The 12,500-nt window shown below is 45.6% G+C and overlaps 1 protein-coding gene across 1 annotated transcript in view; it reads right to left on the minus strand.

Annotated features, from left to right (window-relative positions):
• The window catches only part of LOC134437441 (multiple PDZ domain protein), a 285,829-nt gene that overhangs the window by 117,819 nt on the left and 155,510 nt on the right, over positions 1–12,500 (minus strand). The window contains exons 24-26 of the mRNA XM_063186930.1: positions 12,161–12,359; positions 10,134–10,175; positions 3,610–3,717 (exon numbers count right to left, since the gene is read on the minus strand). Coding sequence (XP_063043000.1) covers positions 3,610–3,717; positions 10,134–10,175; positions 12,161–12,359 — 349 coding nt within the window. The remainder of the gene's footprint in view (positions 1–3,609; positions 3,718–10,133; positions 10,176–12,160; positions 12,360–12,500) is intronic.

The following is a 12,500-nucleotide window of genomic DNA, read 5'->3' on the forward strand; positions in this document are numbered from 1 at the left end:
GACGCAAATGCATCACTGCATTACTTTACTTTACATTACATTGCACTTAGCTGACGCTTTCATTTATTCAAAGCAACTTACAGTTATTATTTATCAGGGTATTGGTTACAGTCCCTGGAGCAATGTGGGGTTAGGTGCGTTGTTCAAGGGTACTTCCGCCATGGAGATGTCGGGAGAGGTAGGGGGGGGATTCGAACCTGCAAATCAGATGGAAAGGCCGACTCTCTAACCACTAGGCCACGGCTGCAGATAAGATAAGGTCTGGAGAGCTGCCTACTGTAAATCCATCATTTAGGCAGCCCAAAAGTGGGGATGAAAAAATGTATGTCGGCAACAGACAATTCAGGTGTGAGCACTGCATATTGTAGCCCCTTAATGCGCGCCGTACCTCCAGTGGCACACTGTAATAGTCATTGAAATGTAACTACCATAGCACTACAATAGACACAGCACAGGCCCTTTAGTAATGCACCATGACTCGGTCATTACCATAATGGTAGCAATACATTTATAAAGCCGCTTCTTAAGGGGTTAATAACGGCTGGAGAGCAGTTAAAACAGGACTTCACAGTCTCATCTCAACCAACTCTGAGGTCAAACAGGAACCACAAGCCTTTATACATTGCAATCAAAGAAGGTGGAGCTAACAAGAAGCGACACTCAATACAACGCAACACTCTGCCCCGTGATTTTCGGCTGCGGCCGCCATTGTGGAATGAATAACGGACAAATTACATTGGAATGCATTAGGAATGTGTACAGGATTTCTACATAATACGGTAAAACTACATCGATATAACTATCGAAAATTCTTCACTTATGAATGCTCATACAATCTCATGTGTTTTTTTCAACACAATCAGTGCAGAACTTGAGTATCTATAAGGCTAAAGTAGCTAGCCATATTGTGCTAACTTTAGCATTAGATCCGCGGTCTTTTCTATGGCCAAATAACGTTGCTATGGCTACTGGTCATAACACAGTGGCGTACGTGATTCCAGAATGGCGGATTTGACTCAAAATGAATGTAGGTTTGTCTTCTTGTCACCATAGCCTACTATTTCATTCTAATGTTAACATTGCCACACTAACTATCTAGAAGTTTAACAAATAAAGTTACAAATTATTGGTTAGCTATGATATCATGTGGCTTACAAACGGGAACGTGGACAATGATTTTGAAAACGTGTGGATTAAGTGAAAGGTTGGGATTTCTGCGGTGGTTGTTGATGAAGCTTGCGGCTTAGGAACGGGTTGACTCGCTCACCCATGGATGGGTTCATAATTGTTCAGAAGGGCTGGTGTCTGTCTTTCCCGTAGCCTGTTTTCAAGTTAACGGCAGGCCTACGCAAGTTTTTGGCAGCTCTCGTGTACAGTGTACCTTGGTCGCAACGGTATGCTCGTGGCCACTCTTGACTTCATTTCTATTAGTTCTACCTAGCAGAATAAGAACACACCCTTTCTGGAATGATGCCTGTGGTGATGTGTTTTTCTCTCCAATGCATTGATGTGAATTGTTGCTGTAAGATGCAACACGAACATTTTGATTGTATTTTCAAGTCGTGGAATGAAGGATGCGAAATGCAACGTGGTAGAATGACTTAGTAGCCTAGGGAGCTGTCTGAAGAGGTCAAAATTCACAATTTAAGAGCGTTTTTATTTTTAAAATCTCATCTGGGGGAGACCCCACTAGTTTGGCTTGGTTACAGAATTTGTGCTTACCAACATCACACCCCCCAAAAACGCAACTGGTGTATGGGTATGTATAGGTCTGTATGGGTATTGTATAGGTACTCTGGGTGTACTGTATGCTTATTGTCTATGTCTAATTGTCTATGTCTAATTGTGTATGTCCACACCTAAAGTCTATGTCTACGTATGTCTGCATGGGAAAGTAAGAAAGGTAATTTCAAATTCTTTGTATGACCAGTGCATGTAAAGAAATTGAAAATAAAGCAGACTGACTTGACTTGAGAAGTCAAAGATCTGACACAAAAGAGCATTGCAGAAACAAACAAATGAAAGAATGGAGCAAAAGCAGTGAATGAATAATCAGTGCTAATAATGCATTTCCATGCTGAATTGTAAGTGTGTGTGTGTGTGTGTGTGTGTGTGTGTGTGTGTGTGTGTGTACCGGTACCTCTCCTGAGATGCTCTGATGCACATGGCTAAGCCCTCACCACACTCGAGAGACGTGTATGTTTGTAAGTGTGTGTGTACGCGCGCGTATCTGTGTGCGTGTGCGTGTGTGTCTTGCTGACAACACCACATACGAATGGGACTCACACTGAAGAGCCATAGTCACAAAGGAGCTGTGAGGCACAGAGCAATTGCACTAATATGTATCCCTTAGGACTTACCATGTACATTGTTTTAGTGTGTGTGTGTGTGTGTGTGTGTGTGTGTGTGTGTGTGTGTGTGTGTGTGTGTGTGTGCGTGTGTGTGTGTGTGTGTGTGTGTGTGTGTGTGTGTGTGTGTGTGTGCGTGTGTGTGTGTGTGTATGTGTGTGTGTGTGTGTGTGTGTGTGTGTGTGTGTGTACAGGTACCTCTACTGGGATTGTCTGATGCACACAGATGAGCACTCATCACACTTGAGAGAATGTGAATCTGTGCGTGTTGGTGTGTGCTTGTGTGTGTCCGTGTGCCTCTGCGTGTGTGTGTGTGTGTGTGTGTGTCTGTGTGTGTGTGTGTGTGTGTGCATGCGTGCGTGCACCTGTGTGTGCATGCGCGCGCCTGTGTGTGCGTGCACCTGTGTGTGTGTGCTTGTACCCGTGTGTGTGTGTGTACACCTGTGTGTGCGTGCGTGCCTGTGTGTGTGTGTGCGTGTGTGTGTGTGTGTGTGTGTGTGTGTGTGTGTGTGTGTGTGTGTGTGTGTGTGTGTGTGTGTGTGTGCGTGCGCCCCTGTGTGTGTATGCGCCCCTGTGTGTGTGTGTGTGTGTGTGTGTGTGTGTGTGTGTGTGTGTGTGTGTGTGTGTGTGTGTGTGTGTGTGTGTGTGTGTGTGTGTGTGTGTGTGTGTGTGTGTGTGTGACTTGAGAGGCACTAGTTCTGGTCATGGTAAACAGTAGATAATCCCCAACACCAGAGGGGACACTGCAAACAATGGAGGAGCAGCTTGCAGTCCGCCCACAGAACCAGGTACTGCTGGGATGTGTGATGTGTGTGTGTGTGTGTGCGTGTGTGCATGCGTATGACAGAGCGAGAGAGAGAGAGAGAGTGAAAGAGGGAGAAAGAACGACAGTATGGGCCTGTGTATGCATGCATGTGTGTATGTGTGTGTGTGTGCGGGGTGTGTGTGTGTGTGTGTGTGCATGCGTATGAGAGAGAGTTTGAAAAAGGGAGAAAGACAGTATGGGCCTGTGTATGCATGCATGTGTATGTGTGTGTGTGTGTGTGTGTGTGTGTGTGTGTGTGTGTGTGTGTGTGTGTGTGTGTGTGTGTGTGTGTGTGTGTGTGTGTGTGTGTGTGTGTGTGTGTGTTTACCGTGGGGCTGCTGGGTCTGATGTCTGGGCAGGGTGTGTGTGTGTGTGTGTGTGTGTGTGTGTGTGTGTGTGTGTGTGTGTGTGTGTGTGTGTGTGTGTGTGTGTGTGTGTGTGTGTGTGTGTGTTTACCGTGGGGCTGCTGGGTCTGATGTCTGGGCAGGGTGTGTGTGTGCTTCATCTCTCTGCAGAAGACTGGCCTTGTACTCCTCAAGGTACTCCGCTGGGACATAGGTGAAACTGGAGCACACACACACACACACACGCACACACACACACACACACACACACACACACACGCACAGAGGCAGACAAATACACACATGCACGTGTGCGCGCACACACACACACCAACACACACAGGCAGACAGACAGACACACACACACACACACACACACACACACACGCGCACACACACACACACACACACACACACACACACACACACACACACACACACACACACACACACACACACACACACACACACACACACACACACACGCGCACACACACACACAGATACACATCACCCACACACACCACACAGAACAAAGAATTACAACCGGAAACAACACATACATCCCCCTACACACACACACACACACACACACACACACACACACACACACACACACACACACACACACACACACACACACACACACACACACACACACACACAATCCCGTGAGAGATCATCATTTGTTAATGCTCCGACCATTACAAGTGTCACTGCTAGGGATGCAAATTATCGCATAATTCATTAATCATTAGTTGATAGTCTTATCGATCGACTAACGATTAGTTGATAAGCGGCGCTTTCCACCCGAAATCTCAATGGGGCTTAATAGCGAGTGGCAAGGCTGTTCTATAAGGGCTGTGGTACGATTAACATACCAGTTCAATAGACGCTTTTGCACACCTCTGTAGTTGGGCAGGTGCGTAGGATGTTATCCCAGCCGGGTTGTCAATGAAGTGAAAAGAAATCCCGCACACTGTCCGTTCCACCAACAAACTTTAATACAACGTTTCGGTCATCCGACCTTCTTCAGGTCTCCTGAAGAAGGTCGGATGACCGAAACGTTGTATTAAAGTTTGTTGGTGGAACGGACAGTGTGCGGGATTTCTTTTCACAATTAACATACCAGCCATTTCGTCTGGCGATGACAAAGGTTAATTTATGACCTGGTTGGAAGGCCATTTTCTCAGTGTCAATGTTGGCGTTGTTACAGCACTTGGTAGGGCACACTAAGTTACTGCACTTTGCCTTTGCAAGGGCAGATTTAGTTACTGCTAGGGCTGCTCGATATTGGAAAAAATCAATATCACGATATTTTCTGCAAATATTGATATCACAATATTTTAAGCGATATATACTGTACGAAATTCCCAACCCCCGCCACTATTATCCTAGTGGAGTAGCACGCATAATGGCTTTCTAGTTTCTAGTGCTTTCGAGTAGCATAATGTCTAGTAAGTCTGCGTGAATGTAGACTTGAGGAGAGCGCGAGACTCGAGAGGCGTCTATTTTTCTCGACATAGAGCTAGTTCTGATGTACCACCCCTGTGTTTTGCTTAATCCCTTGGCTGCCATACTGCACCGTAGCGTTGCAAATGACAAATGACAAAATATCATGATATATGAATTTTGATATTGATATCACGATATATGATGAATATGGATATCGCGATACAAATAAAATATATTGCACAGCCCTAGTTACTGCACTTTGCCTTTGTAAGGGCAGATTTAGTTACTGCACTTTGTCTAGTGCAGTAGTGCAGATCTGGCATCGTCTCTCTGGGCTGTGCAGAAGGGCTTTTGAGATCCCCCACTCCACACTCTGGCTGTGATTAGTTTAGCCTTAGTTATTCCTAGCATGTTACCTTGGGCACCTGCGCTCTCCTCCACCAACTAACTTCAGTGTTTTTGTTTGTGTTTTTTCCACTACACACACGCGCACAGACGCACGCACACACACACACACACAGGTATGCACGCACACACGAATGCATGAATAGGCACAAGCACACTCTCGCGCACTCACTAGCATACAAAAACAAACATGCACGCACGCACGCACGCACGAACACACGCACGCGTGCACACACACACACACACACACACACACACACACACACACACACACACACACACACACACACACACACACACACACACACACACACACACACACACACAAACACACATCCACCCACCCACCCACACACACTTGCTGCAAAAGCAATTCCCTGCCTAAATAAAATATATTCTGCCCATCAATGCCCAAGGTGAGTCTGGCAATTAATTTCTTTTCAGCAACACTTCAAAAATAATAATAATAACAACAATAACCAAAACAAATGCAGTGATGATCCTGAGAGGCATAATAGGGTAGAGACAGACAGGGCCGGATTAATGCACAGGCTAGATATGGCTGCAGCCTAGGGCCCCCCACCTGCCAGGGGGCCCCTGATTGGTCAAAAGTGAAAAATTGCAGAATTGACAAGACGTAATATTGATAAATTAATCTGTCTGTTGAGTAGAGTTAGTAGACATGTTGTTTTTAATTCCTGGCTTGTAATTACATGACACTCTCTATGCAAATTTGTTGCTAAATTTGCTTTCCGGGGGGCCCCAAAGCGCTGTGTAGCCTAGGGGCCCCAGATCATCTAATTCCGGCCCTGGAGACAGACACGTCTACACATATTTACTCCCTCCTGAGCTGAAAGAGTTAACTAAAATTAGACACACACACAGACACAGACACAGACACAGACACACAGACACACAGACACACACACACACACACACACACACACACACACACACACACACACACACATACACACACACTCCCTCCTGAGCTAAAAGAGTTTACTAAAATTAATTTGTTTACTGTAGACTAGATAGACACTGACACTTCTCATTTTCTCTAGGTCTCTCATTCTCTCTCTCTCTCTCTCTCTCTCTCTCTCTCTCTCTCTCTGGTTATAGGGACACAGATCCACCTTGAGGCCAAACTTGTTGCCGTATGACTTGCAGGTTGGAGGTTTATTTGAGAATATATTGAGAGTATTTCTCTAACTTCCTCAACACTATCAATCTTTCTTTCTCTTTTCTCTCTTTCTCTCTTTCTCTCTCTCTACTCTCTCTCTCTCTCTCTCTCTCTCTCTCTCTCTCTCACACTCTCTGTTTAAAGGGACTCAAATCCGCCGTGAGGCCAAACTTGTTGCAGCCTGGAGTTTTTTTTAATTTAAGAATATATTAGAGTATCTCTTTAACGTCCTTATCTCTACCACTCTTTTTTTCTCTTTTTCTCTCTGACTCTTTTTCTCTCTCTCTCTCTGTTTCACTCTCTATGTAGCCCCATAATGCACAGCTTTCCATCAGTAGAGCGCAGTAATAGTCATTGAAAAGCTAACTACCACAGTACTACACTACAACTATGGCATCACACAGGGACTTAAAACCCCTTAGCGCAGCACTATGGCTCTCTGTAATAATGTCATACCAATGTTGTTATGATGTAGCTAAGCATTTTCAGCAAGTGAATAGGGTCGCCGGCGACCCGTGCTGCAGTAAGAGGCTACGTAATGTACCACGACTTGGTCGTTGCCATTCTGGTAACAGCAAATTAACAACGCTGTGTGTTAAAGGGTTAAAGGGAGTCTAATCCACTTTCAGGGCAAACTTGAGGGTGACAAATCTAATGGAAGCATAAACAAATGATAACAACAACATGATACATACAGAAACAAGAAGGCACATAAATACATAAGCCAAGAAGTAAACAAATATAGAACAAAAAAATAGATACATCAATACAATAGCATGTTAAAGTGAATAAATAAAGTGGATTTAAATAAACAAAACAGAATAAACATTCTGAAGTAATAAATAAGAACAAGTCAATCAGTTTTAAAACCCACCATAGCATCCATTGGACTACAAAGAAAACAGGTGGATTCATGAGGCACGCGCACGCACGAACACACCACAAACACACGCCCACCACACACACACACACACACACACACACACACACACACACACACACACACACACACACACACACACACACACACACACACACACACACACACACACACACACACACACATTGTAGGAGAGTAAACCAATGTATCAAACCCAATCAAATCAAAGAGTTTTTTTTTAAAAAAACAACAACAAATGTGTGAGTAAATGTGGATGGCAGAATGGTGCTCCAGGCTAGCGGGACCATGGGTGGTTCTGCGTGAAAGTTAGGAGGGCAGAGTCAAGTGTTGTTAGATGCATGCAGGAGGACATGAGTGAAAGGTGACCATGAGTAGAAGATTAGGAAGGTGTGGAATAAGGAGCACTCTACTTGACGCCGGTGTCATAAGCATGTCATTACAGTGTCATAATAGTGTCATCGTGGCACAGTTATGCATGTGTCATAAGACAACTCTGCCATAACCGAATGTCACTTAAGACCAACAGTCATAAAATGTTTATGACATGGACATAATGTTTATGACTTATCTCATGACACTAGTGTCATGACACTATTGTGACACTGTAATGACATGCTTATGACACCGGCGTCCAGTTAAGTGTTAACGAAGATTAGGAAGGTGTGGACTAAGGACCACGCGGATATGAGAATTATCCAGATGATCTTGGCCCTGTGTTAAACAAACATGGTTCGCATTTATTTGTTTTAATTTATTTTAATTTAATTTTATGATATGAAACTAACCATATCCTTGTTGTGTCGGTGTACTCTGCATTTCACCCACACATTGAATTCATCCACATATTGAATTCACCCACATATTGAAAGCGGCTTTTGGAAAAGGCAAAAATGTCTTCGGTTACGTAGGTCCCATTTCAGCTACAGACTGGTAAATAAAAAAAATATTTTAGTCTTGAATTAACTGTCAAGTAGTGTGTCCCCGATTGTAAGCCACTTTGGTTAAAAAGCGTCTGTCAAATGCAATGCAATGTAATGTAATGTATCACTCTCAGGGCACTATAGCAGCCATTCTACGTGGATTCCTACAGCCGACCTCGCTAAGGTCACGCCACTTTGTCACCCTAACCGACCGACCGGCCAGCTGCTGTCCCGAAATTATCACCTATTAGGAAAACAGATCCAAGTGGGTGATAATTCAATCTTAAAGGGCAAACCCAGAGCCTGAATCGATTCCACAGTCCTATTGTCCAAGGTCGCACACACACAGAGTGCTGTCGAGAACATTTAATACAAGACAGACCGAATATCCAAGCAGCAGCTAAGAATACCCAAATGGGGGTGTAGACAGGGCCGGATTAATGCACAGGCTAGATATGGCTGCAGCCTAGGGCCCCACCTGACAGAGGACCCCTACAGGCTAGATATGGCTGCAGCCTAGGGTCCCCACCTGCCCAGGGGGCACACAGGCTAGATATGGCTGCAGCCTAGGGCCCCACCTGCCAGGGGGGCCCACAGGCTAGATATGGCTGCAGCCTAGGCCCCCCACCTGCCAGGGGGGCCCACAGGCTAGATATGGCTGCAGCCTAGGCCCCCCACCTGCCAGGGGGGCCCACAGGCTCGATATGGCTGCAGCATTGGGGCCCCCACCTGCCAGGGGGGGCCACAGGCTAGATATGGCTGCAGCCTAGGGCCCCACCAGCGAGGGCCCCCACCACAGGCTAGATATGGCTGCAGCCTAGGGCCCCACCAGCGAGGGCCCCCACCACAGGCTAGATATGGCTGCAGCCTAGGGCCCCCACCTGCCAGTGGAGCCCTGAGTGGCCAAAAGTCAAAAATGGCAGAATTCTGACAAGATGCGATAGCGAAAAATTAATCAGTCGTGTTTACAGTTTTAAATCCTGTCCATACCCCTCTCATAGAGGTAGAAAATAACACTGGAGGTGACACAACAATTTGCGACAGCACTAGGAAATGGCTCATGGAGCTTCCCAACTTCCGTAGGTAGTGTAGGCACCTTCAGTCAATGCAAGTCAATGGAGAACACGCCCAATCCTGTCAAAATAATGACTAAAACTGTGTGAATATGAAGTAACACATTAATCAAGACCATATTTGAAATGTCAAGGCTACATATCTACTTAAATCATATGAGCCGATAAAATACATTTAAAAATCAAATTATATATTTTATGAACATAGTTAGCAACACACTTTGAAAAGTGCAATTTTTCCAGTCATAATGAATGCTTAGATTTGATGGTGGTGGTAAGTATTCATGAAAAAGGTAACATTAGTGAATGGGCAGCATGAATTCTGGAAATAAACAACTAAAAATCTCACACAGTGTCCCTTTAAAGTATACTTCATATTCACGGATGAGACCTTGGTAGAAACGAATCTGGATAAAACTCAATGTAGTAAGTAGATCAATCGGCGAATATCAGCAAACACACAGACGACACCGACACGTCACAAATCACATCCGGTTTGGTTATGCAAATCGACACAGTTAGAAACAAAACACACAGCGAGATGCAGAGACACACACACACAGACACACACACACACAGACAGTTAGAGCGAGAAGAAGAAGAATCAGGAATCAGGAAGTTGTTGAAGCGAATCAAGGTGGGTGATGCGTGATGGCAAGCGAGACACACACGCCACCTAGTGGGGTTAGCGGTACTCACACATAAAGGGGACACGACTCTTCCTCGGCCGCCACTGTAGATCTAGAACGTGAAGAGCACTTTAGCCAACCGCGCTCTTCATGCTAGCGCACGCTTACATACAGAGGTGAGCGTCATTTAGCCTCTCTAGTATACGTATGGTGGTACATACAGTAATAATCTTTTGAAGGAGGAAACCAACGCACACCAGAGGTTTCGAGGTGCAGGTAACGGGTAGATCAGTTTTTTAGAAGAAGATACCGCACACGCTTGTCCATCGTGCTGCAATTTATTAAGAAAACAACGTTTCGGCCCGTATGGCCTTTCTCAAGTTTTTACACAAGCAAAGTGAAGACACTCCTTATAAATTGTCCTCTAGTTTGTGATTGGCTGACAACTGATCAGGAACATTTCCTAGCTCTAACATGATGACATTTACTAACCGAAGTAGCTCATTTTATGACAAATTAACTGCATCATACTTTTCTTACTCTTGACCAATAACTTGTCGTTTCTACCATGACTACTAAATAGGAAGTTCGTACAACTACTAAATAGGAATGTGAGTACATAAAATAGATCAATATTCTGTGTTTGTAAATTGGCCAATACCTTGATACAGTTTTGCCATATTCTATCAAATTGCTAATCGTCATAGTCTATAGATATGCTTCAGCTGTCATCGACATGAATGGCTGTCACAAATTCACACCACACCCGTAATCGACTCTATACATGATGTTGATGACGTTGGTGAAGTTGATTTCATGCATGTGTGGTATGTAGAGTATTTCGGAATGGATCTGAACTAACTACATGTGATTTGTCCAGACAGACGGTAAATTCTGTTGGGTCTACGGACATCATTGAACTGTCAATATGAACACATTCATTAGTTACACAACATCAACAACACGAGTTATGTTGAAAAGTGATTCACAAGTCAAGAGATGCGTTTTCTACATGACGAGAGAACACAATGCAATGCAAAGAGACATTTTTTTAAATATACATTCCAAACACACACAGATCACACAAGAGGTCCCAAAGAGTGCATTTGCATCGCAATAACGCACAAAATGAACAAGAAGCAATTAGAAAATTATGTGATTGGTCAAAAGATTGGCTTGTTGCATGCAAGCACCGCCCCCGTCTAATTCTCCAGCCCAGCATCCTCATTAGGTTTTTTTCTTTGCCCATCACCTTGCACATGCGTAATTTGATAAGAATGGGGCAGAATAACAGAAAATACTCCCTAGCCCTTCCCTTTCTCCACTCTCCAACCCACTGCGTCCCAAACCCTTCCTTCTCTTTCTCCACTCTCCAACCCACTGCGTCCCAAACCCTTCTCTTTCTCCCCTCTCCAACCCACTGCGTCCCAAACCCTTCTCTTTCTCCACTGTCCAACCCACTGCGTCTCAAGCCTTTCTCTTTCTCCACTCTCCAACCCACTGCGTCCCAAACCCTTCCTCCCCTTTCTCTACCCTGCAACCCACTGCGTCCCAAACCCTTCCCTTTCTCTACTCTCCAAACCACTGCGTCCCAAACCCTTCCTCCTCTTTCTCCACTCTCCAACCCACTGCGTCCCAAACCCTTCCTCCCCTTTCTCTACCCTGCAACCCACTGCGCCCCAAACCCTTCTCTTTCTCCACTCTCCAACCCACTGCGTCCCAAACCCTTCTCTTTGTCCACTCTCCAACCCACTGCGTCCCAAACCATTCCTCCTCTTTCCAACCCACTGCGTCCCAAACCTTTCCTCCTCTTTCTCCACTCTCCAACCCACTGCGTGGCCCAACAAGGGACTGAACCCCAACATAAATACCCCACCTCCCATGGCATTCAAGAAACTACCCCCCAACCCCTTCCATCGTTCCACCTTGTCCCATCCATGGGCCTTTATCCAACCCAGAGGCCCCACTCTTATCCCATCTCTGTGAGGTTGGTAGACTTGGAAACTTCTCCTTTGTCCCTGAACCCTGAAAACTATCAGCCATGGGCACATTTAGCCTTTATCTCTGCCATCCGGGCACCCAGATCCCCCATCTTACCCCATCTCTGGCCCGATGAGTGAGTGTCTCCGCAGCATGGCGCGTGCCGCTGCGTTGGTGAGGTGGGTGGTGGCTTCCCCGTTGATGGCCAGGATGAGGTCCCCCACCCCTAGCCTCCCGTCCCGGCTGATGGAGGCTCCGTGGATGATGCTGCGCACCAGCATGCCCGAGCCGTCCTTCATCGCACTCACGGTCATGCCTGGGGTGGGGGAGAAACACATACACACACACATACGGACACAGAGACACAGATACACAGAGACACACACACACACACATACGGACACAGAGATACAGAGACACAGACACACACATACAAATACGGTGGAGCACACATACA

The sequence above is a fragment of the Engraulis encrasicolus genome, chromosome 21 (assembly GCF_034702125.1).
Source record: "Engraulis encrasicolus isolate BLACKSEA-1 chromosome 21, IST_EnEncr_1.0, whole genome shotgun sequence".
Taxonomy (NCBI): domain Eukaryota; kingdom Metazoa; phylum Chordata; class Actinopteri; order Clupeiformes; family Engraulidae; genus Engraulis; species Engraulis encrasicolus.